At 35.0% G+C, this 20,307-nt stretch overlaps 1 protein-coding gene across 1 annotated transcript in view; it reads right to left on the reverse strand.

Moving 5' to 3' along the window:
* Nucleotides 1–20,307, reverse strand: part of LOC145679685 (trissin receptor-like) — a 79,248-nt gene that overhangs the window by 20,596 nt on the left and 38,345 nt on the right. The window contains exon 2 of the mRNA XM_081750260.1: nt 14,421–14,565. Coding sequence (XP_081606386.1) covers nt 14,421–14,565 — 145 coding nt within the window. The remainder of the gene's footprint in view (nt 1–14,420; nt 14,566–20,307) is intronic.

Raw genomic sequence — 20,307 nt, forward strand, 5'->3', positions numbered from 1 at the left:
ATCAACAGTAGTGAGAATTATGTTGCTTCTGAAAATAAGTTTAGTGCTTTACTTCGTATACGTGATTGTTCAAGTTTGTGTAAATTCAGAGTTAAGTGAAGTCTTGTTAAAAGACGGAAGGGGAGCTTTGATTCATTCCTTCCCTTTGATTATAAAATTTTTCAAGAGAATAAAAGAAACTCTCTTGTTTTAGCTAACTCATAAGTATAAAACGGCAGTAATAAAAGATTTCAAAATTTTTGCATGTTGGAAATTATGGATTCACGTCCTAAATTTTTTACTTTGTGTTAGAAAGAAAATTGGGCTCAGTTAATTTGGAAGAAACAAGCTCACTAGAACTTGTTCTATTCTCATTTTCTTTCTTATTGAGTCTGGATCAAATTACGGCCAGGAATGTTGAGGAACTCGAGGTAAAACATAACAAAATGACTAAAGGTGAGTTGATTTTCCTTTTTGATTGTAGCGTGTATTGTCCTCGTTCATAAGTGTTAATGTGGGTTGTGATTTTCTTTTCACAATCGATCAGAATTAAATTACAAGAATTGATGCGATTGTTATTTGAAAATCCAGTGGAGAGAAAAAGGCAGCGGGATTGTACCCAAAGTCTTAACAATATAATTGGCAACTTGTTTCCTTACAGGTTTACACCGTAATGTTCCTGAAACTTTCCGGTTTATTATTCTTATTTCTGTATAAGGTTAATTCCGAGATAAACTTTTTGGGCGTGTGAGGAAATTATTTTTTTCTAAAAAGTAAAAAAGTTTGAGTCGTTTAAGCTGTTTGGCTTTGTTTACGCTGTTTATGTTTGATAAGTTTGCTTGTTTGAGTTGTTTGAACTGTTTGGCCTTGTTTATGCTGTTTATGTTTAATAAGTTTGCTTGTTCGAGTCCTTGATTGGTCATTGAAATTTAAACTACAATTGCCTATTAGGAACAAGTTTTGAACTATTTTCTTGATGTTCGCTTGATGATTGACCAAACCTTTGACTATCTTCATTCTGGGAATTGTTAGGATCGACTGATGGGATCTAATCCTGAATTTTTGTGAAGCTGAGAACTTCATTATTTGTAATATTATTGTAATAAATTTTTGAATTGAAAGTGTTGTGTGTTATTTAATTGAAAATATTGAACTGAATTTAGGTTTAAATTTCTCTCTGGATTTTCGAAAAAACTGAATTCAGCAGCGCATAATTGGTGTGTCCGGTGTAAGCTCTTTCTGCGGTTTTTCGTGAGTATTTTTTTATATATTTTTTAATTACTCCAATATGCTGCGCATGGGGGCGTTACAAACTGCTAATTCAGATTGTTAAAACTGCCAATTCAAATTGTTAATTTATGAAAATTACGATTTCACTAGTTCCCTTTTACAGAGGCCTCATCTGATTAGTTCTTGGTGGAAATGAAAAATTCTTTTTTCTGCTCCATAGTTTCCAAGCTACTCCAACTAAACAAACTGAAAATTAACGACAGAACATCCATACGCATGAGTTATGAGTCAATTTGGATGTTGAGCAAAAAAAAAAAAAAAAAATTGATTTACACCTTCAGTTACATCTGGCAACACTGTGTGGTTCCTAGTGTACTTCAATCGTTGCTTCTTAGTTTAAAAATATATGCATGAAGAAAGCTTCATTTTGAAATAACCATTATTTTTGTATCGCTTTAGGTTCAAAAGTTCTACTATCCCAAACTCCGGGTTGCATTGTATATTGGACACCCTATATATATATATATATATATATATATATATATATATATAAACTGAATTACTTTTTTCACTATTATTATTATTATTATTAGTAGTAGTAGTAGTAGTAGTAGCAAAGGAGACGCCTTGAAAAATGAAGAAAACTTTTCAGAAAGAACTTCATTTTTAACTTGTATCACAATAAATTTTTTACTCTCTAGTGATGTGAAATTTTTGCTCTTACAGCATTCGTTCACCAAGCTTTATTTCATTTTGCGATAATCAACATACTAATAGGCGAAGTATTGAGTATATTACCGTCAACTGTGGTGAAGATAAAATCTTTATTTCACAAGTGCTTTGTATGTACAAATGTATAGAAAAGAGAAGCATTGCCTAATGTTTGCTCTGAACTTCGATTCTGAAGCCTAATCAGTGGATAGCAGAGTTTTGCTGTTCCACTTTCGTTAACAAGAGAAAACAAATACAAACATGATGTAACAAATCTAGATTAACTTCTAACTCAGGCAAAGAAATTATTCAAAAATTTTAAAAAAATCTAACTTGAAACATTGGTTAAAACTTTTTTAAAAAAGGATTATGAAATGGTATATAGTAGCTTGTATAGGTGTGAGGCATGGACTTTAGAAGAAGAACAGAGTTTGTACTTGTTCTGCTATGTTGGCTGTTACTGCCTTTCAGCAGATGCGCAGGAACATATTTAAAAGAACATATTTAAAAGACTGATCATGTACCTTCTCTCAATCAGCTGTTGCAACTGAAAGAAGAGCGGCATACTCGAGATATCGTTACTCTAGCAAAGGTTAATTCTCAGCTAGAGGCGAGAAGTATTAAACATGCTATAACTAAAGGTGATAAAGAGCAGAGAAGGTCCAAGAAGACTAATATAGAGTTTAATGAAATACATAGTACCAGAGTAGATTGCCAATAATTTACTGTTCCAAGACGACTTAATGAAGATTATAATAAGTAGAATGCAGCGAGTGTGATTTGCCTGGAGCTAATGGTGAAATAACGTAGGAACAACAGAATGTTTTTAGAGCAGAGGAAGGTAAACCCTGTAGAACAGGATAACCAAGCACTGTACAAGGAAATTAGCTAGATAATAAGTTTCTTAAGTGGGATAACCAAATTTTGAATTTAAAAGATCTTCAAAACCAGAGGCGAGAGTGATGGAAGATGTTCCTAGAAAAGCTCCAGAAGTAAGATACATCGCTTTCAACTTTGCAAGTTTTGGTGTATGAAGAGGAACAAGATTAAGATAAGAGAATGGACTAAGAATTTGAGAAAATACGCCCTAGGATATTGAATTTTACGCTGCCTGTTGAAGTGATAAGAGAAGATGTCGGTTGATGCTAAAGGAGTATAAAGTATTAGCTTTTCAAGAAATATTCAGCATAATAAAAAGAAGAAAAATATTGTGCAGTCGCCCCTTGTCAGTCTGAGAGCTCAGATAATGCGCTCACAGATAGCGTAATTGGGGTTGTCAGAACAGACAAGTTGCGCCCAGGATTTTGTAAACATTGAATTCGGCAGAGCGTAAATTACAGGATCTGACCTGGGTTGCATGTAAATAAAAGCAAACATATACAATAAGAGACAGATCGTGATGTCAAAGGGGTTGAAAAGGGGTGAGAAGGGAGTAACTTTTAGGACAGGTTAATCTACTTGCACTTACTTGTAGATCTTGCTGTTGCCTTCTAGATGATCCTCCCGGTGGATTGATGTCCGTCCATCCTTCTTTCTGGTTAGCTGGTCGTTCACGTAGTTAAGAGTTAAGGGTTAGCGAAACCCGGGCAGGAAAACTCACGTTGCGAATACAGTAAATCTAATCAAAGTCGAAATTACTCTTTAACGGATTATCCATGGCAATTAATAACTAGAACGTTAACTAAGGCGAAGTGCTTTCTAAGTTAGAGCAAGGTAAACTTCTTGCAAAAACGACGTGCTCCTACATGTTTACTCATCTCTCTTGCGATCCAGAGTTCCTCTCCAAAATGTGTCTCAAAGGTTTTTGTTCGATGTTCCTTCCGGGTTGATATCCTCGGTCGTTGACTATTTCTTTTGTCTTGATGAAAAAGTGCGTGCTCATAGATTATCCAAAGGTGAAGTGATGATAGGAGTGCTGACAGGAAAACAATCTGTTGTTTTTATTGATTGAGAAATTACATGTATAAGAGAGAAATGACAGACAGCAAGAAAACTTCCAAGTGTAAAAGCAAATGAACTTAGAAAAAAACTAAAAGTGATTGAACATTAAATGAACGATTATGCTTTCGAATGTAATGAATTTTGAAATAAAATGTCCCGAACTCCAAAATAAAATGTATCATTATAGTCCAAATACACATATCTTCACATTCTCCCTGAAATCAAAGTCCCGAATGAAAACATTTTAGAGACAAAATTTCACTTTTTAGTTTTCCTATTTAAAAAAACGACCATATTTGTAGTTCTATTCAGTCTTTATAATAAAAGACATAGCAGCAATTATAGTCTAGAAAGAAATCATATGGTGAGAAATGATAAGTACAGCGTAAATGTTCACAACACTAACACAGTTGATAGCAGAACAGTCAAGGCCAAATGACGTAAGCACAGCAACGTCGATGTTGTAAACAGAGCATCACTAAGCACAATATGTTGGTCTGAAAATCACAGGTACAATGTCCTTATACATCACCTAACTGGAAAGTTCATTCAGTACAAGTAGATCATAGGAGTAGGTAGACAGGTTTATTGTAGTAATCACAAAAATTAGGGGATACAGTCAATGACTGCCTCAAACACGTAAGATATGGGAGTAGGGAAAATAATTGGATAAAATAATGAAATGAATAAATATCGACGAAAAATCAGGGGGAAAGATTGCAAAAGTAATAACTAAACCGTAATCCATACGTATATATCTATATATAGTACATTAAAACTCCAATTCCAATAAAATTTTAATTCTATAATCAAAATAATTATTACGCGGTAGAAGAAATATTAATCTAGCTACCCATAGAAAGAACAGACAAAACAACACAAAAGAATGTTGATTTCAGGTTTTAGAAAAAATAATTGTGGAGATATTTAGTACCACAATGCCCGACGTATCGGTAGAGTTATAGCCCTCTGCACTGGCTATTAAAACCTTATAGAAATCAACATGACAGACTATCACCAAACACATTCCTAAATGCTTAACTTAATATGCGATAAAAGAGAAAAATATCTTCTTTCTTCTTGTATGTAAGTAAAAGAACGTGTACCTACAGGAAAATGTGGAATCAAGTCCATTCTTCAAATATGCAGAAATTTATGTCATATAAAGCACAAATCATCGTCATACATAAATCCCAAGTCATCTTCATGATGTAATACGCAAGTTCACTATATACACTGCAGGCAATGAAAAATTGACCATTCAAAAAATCACTACGATCACATAAGAGGTTATAACAGTGTATGTTCCTTTTAAAATAATACATTGTCTGAGTATGCTCCCAATAACTAATGACAAATCGTAGGAACAAATCAAATTAATCCAGGAAAAGAAAACCTCATTCTTCTTAACATCCACATTTTGGCCATAAAAATGAATCTTGAAAAATACAAAAAAACGTGGGAATTCTTCCTTTATTACTATCATAACATAGATAGCCTACAAATATCAATCCACAGTTGCGTCTCCTCCCTTGTTTTCTTCTGCTAATCTTAGTGTATCAATAAGATGTTGATTTGGCGCCAAGATACTAACTATTCAGTTTATAAGTTGTTGATACAATAACCAAGAAAAAGAACGTGTTGTACAAAGTTAGCCAACAGTTCTAAGTGACTGAAAAAACAATTATGTATATATGAGTAGGCCCACTCCTTTTTCTTATTTTCTTCGTTCTAATTGTAATTGCTGGTAAGACTTAGAAACACACACACACAAAAAAATCCATAATGACATGGCCAGTGTCAAAACAAAATTTGTCACCAACTTCACAGGTTTTCATAATCCATCAACTCTTCCTTTGAGAACCGTCTTCTTTTCCCCTTTTTTTTTAAAAAAAAAACTTCATTGCAGAGAAAGAGCTTCCGTTTCTTTTAATTATTCCAAGGGAAAATACACAGGTAAAAGACGCTGATAGAGATCCGAATTCTCCTTGTCGCAAATACACAATACAAAACGGTCTACGTTGTCCAAATGATTCTCTAAAAATTATCGTGTGTTTAACAATGCAATCCTCGCAGCAGGTTTCTTAGGGAAATGAAATGCACCAGCAGCGATGCAGGGAAAAGCCAGAGTTGAAAATTGATTTTTCAACACAAAATCAGAACAACTATTGTAACAATTTTCCAAAGTCTTCTTGTTCGCATCTCTGGGACCACACGTCAAAAATCATGATCAGCGGGGAGATTATAGCCTGGAGCAATCTTCACTTGTCCTGGTTTCAAGAATGTATTTTCTCACAATCTTTACCAAATTCGTCTCCTGCAGATTCTTGGATACTTCTATCTGCTCCTCCTAATGAAATAAGTAAGTCATTCGAGGGGTTGACAAAAGCATCAGCTTTAATCATAGCGATATATCCTCGAAAAAACATTAATTTTCTTGTTCATTGCAGAATTCGCACCAAACTTCGGTTTCAAGGCGGAAAAATTCTTCCTTGTATCACCCCAAGTGGGTAATTGGTTGGCAATCACATCCTCACGAAATATCACAGATGAAATATCTTCTTCTTTCTCTATCATGTTCACCGCAGGATTGAAAACAATTTCACAATGTTCTAACTTTCTTTTCTCTCTTCTGTTTCTTTTCCTGTACTTCGGCACGGCAGGTACTAGTAGTGACATTTTCTAGAACGTCGTGTATATCCAAGTCAACATCATCATCTTCTCCCTCTTCCTCGTTTTCCTTCTCGTGTTTCTCGTAGTACTTCTTCAACCTTTGTACTGCAATCGAATCAACCTTGAATCGTCCTCGCACAGTCTTGAACTTAACAAAATAGGAATTTGGGTGGTCAATATCCTGAATGAGTCCTGGACCAAAATAAAGTCCACCAAAAGCTCTGGTGGATCCTTTGTTCTTGGAGCTGTCTAAAATCCATACCTTATCTCCGACTTTGAAATTGGGTTTCGAATGACGTTTGTTGCCGTCTTATGTCTCTGGAACCATTTATCATGGGCTTTGTCTCGTATTTCTCCAAGTTGCCGTAAACGTTCAGTATTGTCCTGAAATTGACAGGGGTCGAATCTGAATCCATGCAAAAGTTCAGAAGGGCTGTATCCAGAGGATAAATTGACAGTTAAATTGTGGGCTAACACAATAGATGGCAGCAGTTCGACCCATTTTCCTTTATCTTTATTACACAACGCAGATTTCAGTCTTTGTTCAATGTTTCGGATAGCTATCTCAGCAGTCCCGTTAGCGTAATGAACTTGAACATTTACAAGTCGACTCTTAGCTCCAATCATTGCACACAACTCCTTGAATAGGTTACTAGTAAAGCATGGACCTTTGTCTGTGACTACTTCTTTAAAAAATATTTGAAATGAAATCTTTGAGTTTTACGTCCCACGGTTATGCCGGTTAGGCTAAAGGTGACAGTGATGATCAGTAATGAATGAAATGGTGGAATGAAGAAAGTGGGAGGAAACGGGAGAACCCCGAGAAAACCCACGCACACGGTGTTTGTCCACCACAAAGTCCACTTGGCGCGGGCGTGATCGAACCCGGGATCTCAAGCACCAGAGGTGAACACTCTACCACTGAGCTACCGCGGCCCCTATTTCTTTAAAAATATCGTATTTCAAAATTACATTTTCATAAAGGAAACTACTTACAGAAGACGCTGTTGTATCTGCTAATGAGCCACCAATAGTATAACGAGTAGCGGCATCGACGACGACAATCAAATATTTGTGTCTCAAAATATTACTCGGGGAGTACACCCCTCCAATATCTACGAAAATGCGATAGAACTGCAGCACTTGGGGATACATCTGCTATGTACCATAAGCAGAACCAGGTTTGTTTTTGCTTGCCTGATAAATTAAACCTTTCTTACATTTCTGACAGATGTATTGTTTCATATTACGGAAATACACAGATTTCACTAAAAGCCCATATGTCTTAGAAAAACCTCCGTGACTTGAACCAATGGGAAAAGTATGTGCCGCATCAAAAGCTTTCTAGCGTAATGAAACAGGTACAGCAGCTAAAAATTTCATACCAGTAGATGTTTTTGTTTTGTATAAAAAATTCTTTCTTTTAGCCGTGAAATAAAATGCTTCTCCTTCGATTTACGGATTTTTCTTTTCCTTGTTTTCTAACCAATCAAAATATCCTTATAAAACGGATCCTTCATTTGTTCATCTCTGAGAGAAGGCTCGTCACTTACCATAATGTTACATTCAGTGACAGTGGAAGAAAACACTCGAGGATTTTCCTCATTCTGTTGCTCGTCAGAAATGTTCCTGGGGGCACGAGAAAAGCGTGAAAAAGTATCAGCCTCTACGTTAGATAACCCGGATACATGTGTCACAGTAAAGTTATATTGTTCAATAAAACTAAGCCACCTCGTAAATTTACCTCTATTTCTTTTCTGTTTCAGAAACAATAAACTCTTGCAATTTGTTTCCAAGAAAAAGTGACGTCCTAGTAAAAAATAACGAAAGGATCGAAAGGCATATATAATGCTCAAAAGTTCAAGTTTATAAGGATCTCTAGAGTGGATTCTGTTAATCTTGTCATTAGAGTAGTCAACCCAACCAACAAAAAGTTGTGTTTAGAGAACAATCTTCACTTAGGTGTAGCTATTGACATTAGACCGGGTGCACATAACCCAAAAGATATAGATAGTGCTCAAAATCATGGTTTAGCCCGTAAACAAGACAACAGTAAGTTTCCTGCTGGTTTGGACGTCAAACGTGTGGACATTAACCCTCAACTTTCTGATGATCAGAAGCAAATGTTTTGTTCTGCTTTAGAGGAGTATAAGGATTGTTTTTCTTGGTCAGAAGTTGATTTTGGAGTGGCTAAGGGTTACGTTCATGAAATGAAAATTCTAGATAACGTCCCAGTTCAAACCAAGCAGTTTCCGATTACCTTCCACTTAAAAGAAGAAGTTAAAAAACAGGTTGATACTTTGTTCAAACAAAAGGTCAATAGGAGGTGTGTAGTTACAATTGCCCTATTGTTCTCGTGAAAAAGAAGTCTGGATCTTTCAGATTTTTTTTGGACGTCAGGAGCCTTAACCTCCATATTGCAACGGACAGTTATCGAGTACCACCGATAGAAGACATCATTTCGCGTCTTAGTAAGTGTCGCTAACTGTGTTGCTCCGACTTATTCAGCGGTTTTTTCCAGGTGAAGATCGCTGAGGAATATCAACATGTCACTGCCTTTTCAATCCCAGGAATTGGTTCTTTTTGTTTAACAGCCCTCCCACAGGGTCTTATCACTAGTTCCGCTGGGTTAAACAGATTAGTGAAAATGGCATTGCGAGGATCAGAATCTGAACAAATTTTTGGGTGCTTTGATGATTTTTCTGGAGTGGAACACTATCGAGGACGTTATCAATCTCACCAAGAAGAAGTTATTTCAACAAATGAGAGAACGTGGTCTTAAACTTGCACCAGAAAAAACAAAATTGGCTTATTTTTCACTAACGATATTTCCTATGATGATTTGCGAATTTCCAAAACACTAGCCGACTCCATTAGTAATTATGAACGTCCGAAGACGAAAAAACATGTGAAAAGTTTTCAAGGATTAGCCAACTTTGTAAGATGTTTTCTTCCTAATTTTTCTGAAATCGTGTAGCCTTTGAACTTGCTTCTCAGAAAGGCTGTACCGTTTAAGTGGATAAAAAAACAAGATCCTTTTGAGAAAATTAAAGACCTTATCATAAAACCGCCATATTTAATGCATTATAATCTGAAACAACCTTTATATTTGTTCTGTGATGCATCAACTCGTGGTCTTGCTGCCATGCTCAAACAACCTATAAGTTCTCCAGATGACCCAGAGTTAGCACCCAATGGTCGTTGTAGTCGTAGCTTAAGTAAAAGTGAAAAATCTAGACATCCCCAATTACGCTGTCTGTGAGCGCATTACCTGATCTTTCAGACTAACAAGGGGCGACTGCACATGGTGGTGGAGATGCTGGGTGGTTGAGTTATTTTGTTTTAAACAGGGCCGGCGAATACATTAACCCAGTCATGCCTGAAAAAATGTCTACTATTAATTGTTTTAGTCTTTTTTTATTTTACCTCTATCACTGCCTTATATAGAAACAAGGCAAAAAAGATGATCCCCATTTCCAGTTTCACCGGGAGGAGTGTCCTTTAAAAAGGACAGTAGGGACATGCACGTATAAAAATAATATATTTTTTAAAACTAAACTTTTGTCAACTATTTGGAATGTTATCTACAAAGATAGGAAGAATGCAAGTAAAGTAACGAAGAACCCAGCTATATTTGCAGTTGCTATTCATATATTCATACATTATATATCTTTCTTTTACATACTCTATAAAAATTACATATTATTCTTCAAAATACACACTTCAGTGGTATCAAGTTGCGCATTTTTCAGTCGTATCCTTTTACTTGCATTTCTGTTTTCATTTCGGCGTGTGGTACGCATCAAAACATTTACCAACGTGTAACGTTACATCACACTTTACACACCTTTTTGAAACTTTCTTGTGACACTGGCGGCACCTTGTCTACTTTCCCTGAGACACCAGCTTATGATCCAATCGATCAAATCGCATGTCTGCATTTTCAAGACTGGAGTTTACATTTCCCTCTGGATTTGTTGGATTCCAAAAGTACCAGTTCAATTCTTCTCTGAAATGTCAGTTGATCAAATTCCCTCCCCGTTGTCTGTGTAATTGATATGAGTTTTGTGTTACAGGGTCTAGTAGGAAATAACCAATGCGAAGTACCATTTTCCCCCTCGAATTGTAGTGCGATACAAACTGATATTTGATCGGAACCATCAACGTCCCCCATTCCTGTGTTGTACACATATACATTATGAGGCTGTTGGATTTTAACATTCGCCTTCTCCCTTTGAGAAAATCTGGAAGGAGTATTCATGGGAGTTGCTGGTATGGCATTTGAAGCCACAGCAACAATGTTGTTGTCATAGATAAATTTGCGCATTATGTGAGGAATATGTTTAGTAACATTTTGTGCCTTATACACAATAAAATACAATTTCATTATTCAAGATCTAAATTAAAATTTCTTAGCGAAAGTTAGGTTAATTTGCGAATAGAATAATGCTGAGAAAGAGTTAATTATGTTTGAGGAGTATAATTGAATAATATTTGGCCTTGTACTTCAAAATATGATCCTGACTGCTGAAGAGAACACTAATCCACTTATTTTAATAAAAATATTTCATATTGCACATTATGCAGTTAAATGTTATGTAAATACAGTAGCAGAAATGAAAATTGTATAAAAACAACACGAAGCACAATACATTTTATTTTCGTTTTTTTTTTTTTTTACTCTTATGTTCCTGCTGTCGTTTTTAAAGGACACTGAGAATTCAAATTGAATTACAAGAACGTTAAAAGAAAAATTAAATAAATATCATTACGGACATTATAGCTCATCTTGATTCAAGCAGCGCAAACCCTCAACAATGAACTAAATTCAATAGTATTTATAAAATATTTCCTTTCTGAACGACACCTGTTCTTCCCTGCCATTCTTTTAACCAAATGTGAGAATACGCGACCACCACGACACCTATATTTAAAACAAAAGAAAGCAACAGTACGCAAGTGCTTTCTTGAACATTCTCGTAAACATATAAGCCAGTAGAAAGCACATTTGATTGATAGAGCATAGACGAGGGCGCCTTAAAGTCAGTATTACAGAGTGTCCTTTTAAAAGTACGGTAAGCATATCTGGGTTAAATGGTTTCAATTGTTTACAGAATAATGGACATTAGGAAATTAATTAATTAATGACACTGGCTGAAAATATTGTACATAAACATACAATATTAGGTGAATAATCTCCTATTGTATAGCTGCAAAAGTGTTCGTTACAGTAGAGTTGAAGATATTTGAGTTCCAATCTAGGTTGACAAGAATTAACCGGAGCACAAATATCTGGAAAAATGAAATGAAATCTTTGATTGTAACGTCCCACGATTATGCCAGTTAGGCTTAGGGAGACGATGAATAATTGGTGGTAGAGAAAGTGGGAGGAAATGGAAATTTCTCGAGAAACCCCACGAACACGATATTATCGATCACAACTTGCTTGGCAGGGCATGATACCAGAGAACCAATGCACCAGAGATAAGCCACAAATATCTGGAGTATGGATAATTATAAGAGATTACATAAGTATACAATCTCGACATGTTTTAACAGTAATCAATCGAGTGAAATTCTAATCTAGATGTTATCCTAGTATACAGATCCACCAATCTGTAAACTATAGTAGTCCATATGGAAGCCACTGTGGTATGAATTTATATATGAATATAGTGCGTTAAGTCATTATTCGTATCTTTAACGCTGTCCAACTAGTAACATGAGAACAATGTTTTTCACTATATTCGCTTGCGCACGAATCTACCGACACTGACGCTCCTACTCTCTACGGGTACACCGTCGCGCTTCTGCGCGAAACACCAGCTTTGCCTTGTCCAGACTCGGTTACATAACGCTTTTTCATGTCCACCTATGAAGGTTGGTTTATGATTTGTGCACTGTAGTTTGCATAGTATATGCCCAGGTACTGTATAAATACTCACAAGAGTTAAGACAACCTAAAGTACAACTTGTATATCTGCATCGAGAACACCCAGAAAATACCACTGCTTACTCAAAAATTATTCATAAAATACTAAGAGTGAATTTTACTGACGAAAGAAGTAAATTCAATTTGAATTCATGTATGTATTCGTAAACTGGGAAAGCAGACTGATCTATTTAAGTATATGGTCTGATAATTTAATGTATTGCATATCCTAAGACACTACAATGGTTTCAAGATGCTGAGGAGTCAACATCAATAACACTCAACTTTCAATATAATTAAGCTTTCTCCCAAACATACTGAAAATACAATCTTTATATCATTTGTTTAGATGAAATAACAACACATTTTCTTCAAAACAATATATTTTTATGTTAGTTATGTAAGTTTGAGAATATAAAGCGTACATATTAATATAAACATGTTCTTGTAGAAATGTGTACCAATTATCCTGATTGAATTACCTTGGTACAGAATATAATATATGAAGAATTGATACTTCTGTAGCAATGAGACTTTATTTTTCCACAGCTATAATGCTAATTATTACAGTAGAAAATACAGTGATGTGAAAAACTTAAGGACAAGATAGATAAAGTAATAATTAAATTATTGCATGGTCGTTGGAAATGAATAAAATTCCGGCATAAGGAGCAAGACTGCATAGAGTGACTGTAGGACCGAATGGACCTGTTCATCCAACACCAAACATTTCAATGAAATGAGTGAGACAGTATGACCAATCAAAGAGCTGTTAAGGTGCAGTGCGGTAGTGTTACTCACAACATGACTCACATACATTTGGATAATTTTCACAGGGAATAATCATCAGACAACTGTAAAAAGAAGTTTGATATTACTCACAGTATTGTTTCAGGTGAATGAGGAGCACTCCCAATCCCATACAATGATATACGAAAGATAAGTCGTGGTCGATCATCGTTTACTACAGTAGCGGGTGAATGCTATATTCTGTAACAGTTAAGAAGGGCCCAATGACAAACAGCGAGAGCAATTACAAACACATTTAAGAAAAACACAAGGCAACCAATCTTACATTTTACAGTGGCATGTCGACTGCATGGATGGTCTCTTTGTCCGACAAACATTACATTATTATTCCCGCGCTCCGTTTATTCGCGCGAATTGGCGACTACGTTTGCAGTGATGTCAAGAACATCAAGACTAAGCCAAAGAGGAGTGGGGTCACGTTTTCTTCTTAGATGAGAGCAGATTCAATTTGAGTAGCAATTCTAAAGCAAACTCATCTCGCTACACGTGGGAAAATTTCTGAACCCAGGAACGTTGTTGAACATGACACTCTTGTAGTCCAGGTGTTCTTGTGAAGGGAGGTATAATTTTGCATGAGCTTCTCTATTATTAAATTTTTAACGCTGTTCACTTATCGGTCAACATTACTGTGACACGACACTACATCCCTTCTTGAGGAGAGTCTGTCCGTTCTCCAGACTTCAACCATAGTGAGCACATATAGGATGCTATAGAGATACTGTATGTCTTGCAGCACGTACGGATGTACCAAGGATCATCCAGCAGTTGTCAACAACGCTGGTTGAGGAATACCTCAACAACTCATTAGCAATCTAGTGAGCGGCACGGGAGAACGTTCGAGAAAGTGCCTTCATGAACATGGTAATCACACAGCTTTCTAAGAATAATTTTATTTCTGTATGAACCACTCAAAGGAAGCCACCACGAATCGCAACTTCAGTGTAAGATTTTGTTTATGTATAAAAGTGATATTTTTGTCAGTGTAATCACGTGTTTCTTCCTGTTGTTTCGTGCGTAATACGGTTTTACCACTTTCTATGTATGGTTCAAGTTTCACCAACCCATTACACTTGGAAGCGACACAGGATGGAAAACTTAATTTTGTCCTAAAGTTTTGCAACACTGTATGTTGTATTGAACGTACCTTGTAATTAAGTACAAAGAGAGATTCTGAAAAACGCAGAACACTCCAACACAGAGATCTGCCACTGCCAAATTTGCTAAAAAGAAGTTTGTAATGGTCCTCAGGCGCCTGTGTAACGTAACCACCAAGATTACCAGAAGATTACCTGTAAAAACGGAAATCACAAAATGCATTAAGTATTTGAATGTATCGATGTAATAAATAGAAATTTTGCATATAATTATTACGAGCAAAAGTATCTCACAAATGAAAGGTGCATAGGTGAAAGGAGAGATGAATTATTCAGGTAAAGTTTCAGGAACTAAAGTTATATATCAAATAACATTAACATGAATACTTCATACTTCAAAACCCAAACAATATTGCTTTCTCCCTAGTAATAATTTCATACATTAAAATAACCAATTAGAAGGCGCACACAGAATACCAATTTCTATTATTTTATGTAATTATTTTTTGGACTGTATTATTTCTTTCCGTGTACCATTCAAATGTTAAATTGTCTTTTTATAACTTAGAGTGGGAAACTAATGACTGATTCACAAACCAAACTATCTGTTCACGTCTTCCGTGCCATTCAGCCAGTGTCACGTCGTGAGGAGGGCAAGTCCAACGACGGCCTCGGGTGCCGAAGTAAGGGGCGCAAAATTCTGGAGGCAAAAAGAAAAGAAGGAAATAAAAAAGGGAGATGAAAATTACTTGGGATATTTTAGATTACTTGGAATATTTTAGGAAAATTACTTTTTTTTACGTGTAACGTGTAACCAACCGCGAATGACGTGCGCTATGTTGCTCTGGAAGAATAGATCAATAAAAGAGGTTGTAGGGTAAGCAGGTTATTATAAGCTGACCCACAAGCTCGTAAACATCAAGTGACCATTTACGTGTAGTGAAATCTAGAGAAAATACATTGTTTTTAAAATATTAACAAGAACAATAACCATTTCTAAAAGTTACAGTGCAATATTGAAGACATTTTCTGAAGATAAGTTGGCAGAACATTCCTTTCTCTAGAAAGTAAAAACTGCAATCTTGCTGAAAAGTAGAGCAAAGACCTTTATCGTTCGACAAACGCAAAATTATCTTTCTTCAAGAAAACATTTTTTTAGTTTGTGTGTGAAATGAAAATGGAAGAAAATACTTCGTACGCAGTTTATAGTACTACATAGTACTTTGTGAATGAGTGAGTAAAAACAAGTGCTTTTGTATACATACAAAAGCACGGGGTGTAATCAGTGGCTCCTGAGAGACAACAGTAAGTGAGTGTATGTGTGAGTTGAAGTTAATAGTGTTAGTACAGTGTGATGTTACAAACAATAAGGAATAGTGCGTAATACCTGTAAACATATAACCCTTTGATTTTACCGGGGGAAAAATTGGCGGAAAAACTAGTACACATACAGGAGATGCAGCCATAATGTTCTTAGGGCACGCGGGTTGCATAATAGTAAGGTGTTATTTTCCACACTAACTAAACTAAATATAATTATAGGGAAACAAAGATACAAGCCAAAATTCCAATGGATAGGAGGCAAAACTTTTCGGGCAATTATTATAAGGATATGCTAGATAAGCACGAACAGGAACAAAGACAAACAACCAACTCTAACGCACAAATGAACAGAACCAGAAACCAGATCAAACACAACTCAAAGAGAAAATCGAGAAGATAAAGAAAAGACATTTAGTGAAAAACGAAAGGTAGATTCACCAGCTGAGAAGGAAAAGAGTGGAAAAGGAAACAAAAAGAAGTTTCACCAACCAAACTCAATGTCAGCAAGAGTTTAAATGAGCAAGAGGGAAATATCTCTCGAGATGAGGTCGAAGGAGAAAAGGATCAAAAAGAAGACAACGATGTTGAAATTAGTAAGGACTACAAAACGGCCATGGATTTTGTTGACTAAGAAGTCAAAAAGCAAAGCCAGTTTAACGATAGCTAAAAGCATCAAGAAGCATTTAGCCAAATGGTAAATAAAACAATCAAAAACAGAATGTATTAATCAATACCTAAGGACCGAAATAAATAAGCTCAGAGAGGAAAATAAAAAAAAACTAAAGATCGAAATCACTAAATTACAAACCGACAAGGGAAAAAACACAAGAGAGGCCACTGTATTTCACAATTCTTACAGAATCAAAGGAACAAATACAAACAGGTAAAAGAAATCAGGAAATATAACAAGCACGAACGAAACAAAAGCTAATCATCTTTATAAAAGCGAAAGGAAATGAGAAAATAAAGAAGGTAAAGACAAAATTGTTTCAAGCTGTTAATCCAGCTAAAAAGAAAATCAAAATCTCGTCGGTTAAAACAATGCAAAATGCAATCATTGTAGAAACAGTCACCGAAAATGTCATGAGAAGCTTAGTAAATAACAAGAAACTAAACGAAACCATTGTAGTAAAAAAAACGAAGAAGAAACCATTATTGATTATATACAACATTTCTGCTGATTTCAAAAATAAAGAGATCGTCGAAACTTTAGTGAAGCCAACCTTTGACGAGCAAGAAATTACAGATGCAATCAAAGAAATTAAACCTAGATTTGAACCGGACCAAAACATCAAAATAAATGTCTTCCAGTAATTGAAGCAACTTCCCAAATCATAAGAAAACTTTTGAACAAAGGACAAGTATATCTCATGTTCGAAGCTCATGGAGTAAAAGACTTTATTACTGTCTTAAAATGCATATTTGTCTTGATTATGGTCACATCAGTAAACACTGAAAGAAGAAAAATCTGTTTCTTTTTTCCTGTGGACAGGGGGGAAGCATGATAAGTCGGGATGTGTGAACAACGACAAAGCCAAGGTTTGTATTGTATCCCATGCACCAAGAGAAAGAAAAAGTGCAATGCTAAAACCGAACAAGAGTGTGCAACATATAAAATGCTATACGAAAGCACAATAGCAAAAATCAACTTTTAAATATAGAAACAAAAAAATTAGATAAATTATGAGAAACTCAAAAGCATTTTATGAAAAATTTCTTAAAGGAAGAAAAATTAACAATCATTCAAATCAACGCTATGGGAGCAAAGACGGCTATGGATGAAATTAAAGAACTATCAAATAAAGAAGAAGAAGACGTAATAGTTAAAGAAAAGCCTTACATAAGAAATGAGAAGCTGATTAACATGGGAAACTGTGAAACAATTATTGCGAAAACCCACACAGGAGAGATCCAGATTCCTCAAAACGTAGGTGAGAAACCAAAAGCCGCAATCATAGACAGAAATAAAAACATAAAAACATTAAAAATAACACAATTTGGAAATAACTGGACTGTATGTGTGGAATTGAGAACAAATCTAGGGAACATTAAATTAATCAACTGTTATTCTAAATTGTACATGAACATACAACCTTTTTTGGATAATATAGAAAGATTTTGTCAAATGTATAAAGAAGTAAACATTTTAATGTGCATGGATTCAAATGCCAAATTGACACCATGGCACGGCAATAAAACGGACAATAGAGACGAAAGGGTTGAAGAATTGGTCACGAATAATAACCTAATAATAATAATAAATGAGGAATGGAATCCACCAACATTTAAGAGCAATCAGGGGGAATCAAACATCGATCAAACAATAGCTTCTACAAGATTGAGTAATAAAATAAAAAGTTGTAAAGTACTCGATTCAGCAACAATAAGCGATCATAATATAATAATATTTGATATAAAATCAACCAAACATGAAGAAACAAATTATTTTCAATCTTCAGACGAAACATTAATATATAACCCAGGGAAGATAAATTGGACGAAGTTCTGGCAAACGATAAATCTACCACAGATAGAAAAAGAGAGCAACTTAGATGAATTAGCCCAGAAAATAGAAGATACAATAAAATTAGCAATTAAAAACTCAACAAAAACAAAAAAGACAACTAAAGATTACACAGTAAAACAGATGCCGTCTGGACCAATGAACTAAAACACCTGAAAAGAAAAACACGATAAAGTTAGGAAACTTTATCAACATACAACAGAAAATAATCTAAGACAAAACAGATTAAACAAATATAGAGAGATGAAACAAAATATGAAAACAAAATAATAGAATCAAAGAAAAATAGCTGAAAAACGTATAATGAAACTAATTTAAATCTAGATCCCTGGGGTGAACCCTACAAAATTATAAGTAATAAAGCAAAAACACCTACCATCCTCTCAACTCTAAAAAGAAGAAATGGTACATATACAAATAATTGGAAAGAAACATTAGACTATCTAATAAAATCTGTATTCCTACAGAATATATCTGAAGAAGATAATAGCTCACAAAGTTTCATAAGAAGAGAAATGCAATTACCACCTTTAGAAGACAGAATAGAAGCAATAGAAAACCAAGAAATAATTAATCACATAAAACGACTTAAAAGCAAAACAGCTCCTGCACCGGATGGAACAAAATCGGAAATTTTAAACATAATGATGATAAATGGGCACCATAACTAGCAATTTTTTTCAACTTGTGTTTTAAAAACGGATGAATTCCAAAAAGGTGGAAACAAGCAAATTTAATCATATTCGAAAAGTCAGATGGCAAGAAAAATGACGATCCAAAATCTTATGGCCCTATTAAATGTAATAAGTAAACTTTTCGAACGAATCATTGTGGAAAGAATAAACAAAAACATAATTTTAAATAATGACAAATTGCAATATGGTTTCAGAAAAGGAAAAGGCACCGAAACAGCTGTAAAAAGACTAATTGACCTCATAGAAGAAGGTAAACTGGAAAAGTACCAAGTAGTTATTTATGCCAAGTACATTAGTGGTACAATCTATGGTGGCCCGCACTTTTTAAAGAATTCACAACACTAAAAATGAGTAAAGCTCTTTACAAAATCATGCTGGATTACTGTACTCACAGAATGATTACATTAAAATTTCCAGGAAAAGATATAACAACAATAAGCACCAAAGGATGCCCACAGGGTTCAATATTTGGACGTACAATGTGGGACATTTCTTTCCAACCATGTTGAAGAAAACTAAACAATGTAAAAGAAACATTAAGCGTAGTTGGATATGCGGAAGATTTAGCAATTGTGATGACAACATCCTCAAGAAGACAAATAGAGCAAAAAGGAAATATAATATTAGAAAATTTAGAAAGATGGTGTATAGAAAGCAAATTAACTCTATCGGTAAATAAAACGAAAATTACAGTATTTGGCCAAACTCTACAGAGAGAACCCATAATCAAAATTAGGAACACTAAAATAGGAATTGTGAATGAGTTCAAATATTTAGGTGTATGGCTAGACAAACGGCTAAACTACGAAAAACATATAACTGAAACAATAGAGAAGATGAAAAAATAGCCAACAAACTCTTAACAGCCGCTGTAAAAGATTTAAAATTGACAGAAAAGATTTTTAAATTGCATAACAAAGCTGTTCTAATGACTATTGCACAATATTGTGCAGGAATCTGGGGTCATAGACTGTTTCTAAGGCAAAAATTAATAAGAGTGCAGCAATTAATGCTAATCAGAGCCCATGGCATCATATAAAGTATCTCTGCAGAAACAATACAACTTTTGGCCAATGAAGAACCCAGAGATCTTCAGATATTAAGAAAATGTATTAAGACGTGGAGAACTGCCAAGCACTGAAGACAATGTTAACAAACTGATTAAACGGAAGTGGGAAGATGAATGGAGGGATTCTATAAAGGGACAAAGAACAAGAACCATTATCCCGAACTTAAAAATAAGAGAAGAAATCGGGACAATAAGCAGTGAATTAATAGAATACATCTCTGGACATTCACCGTATAAATTTCATCTGAGAAGACTTAATATAATTAACGATGATGAATGTACATGTAATGAAGTACAAACACCAGAACATGTCTTCTGGAATTGGA

Source organism: Thermobia domestica, chromosome 2, assembly GCF_964235325.1.
Source record: "Thermobia domestica chromosome 2, izTheDome1.hap1.1, whole genome shotgun sequence".
Classification (NCBI taxonomy): Eukaryota; Metazoa; Arthropoda; class Insecta; order Zygentoma; family Lepismatidae; genus Thermobia; species Thermobia domestica.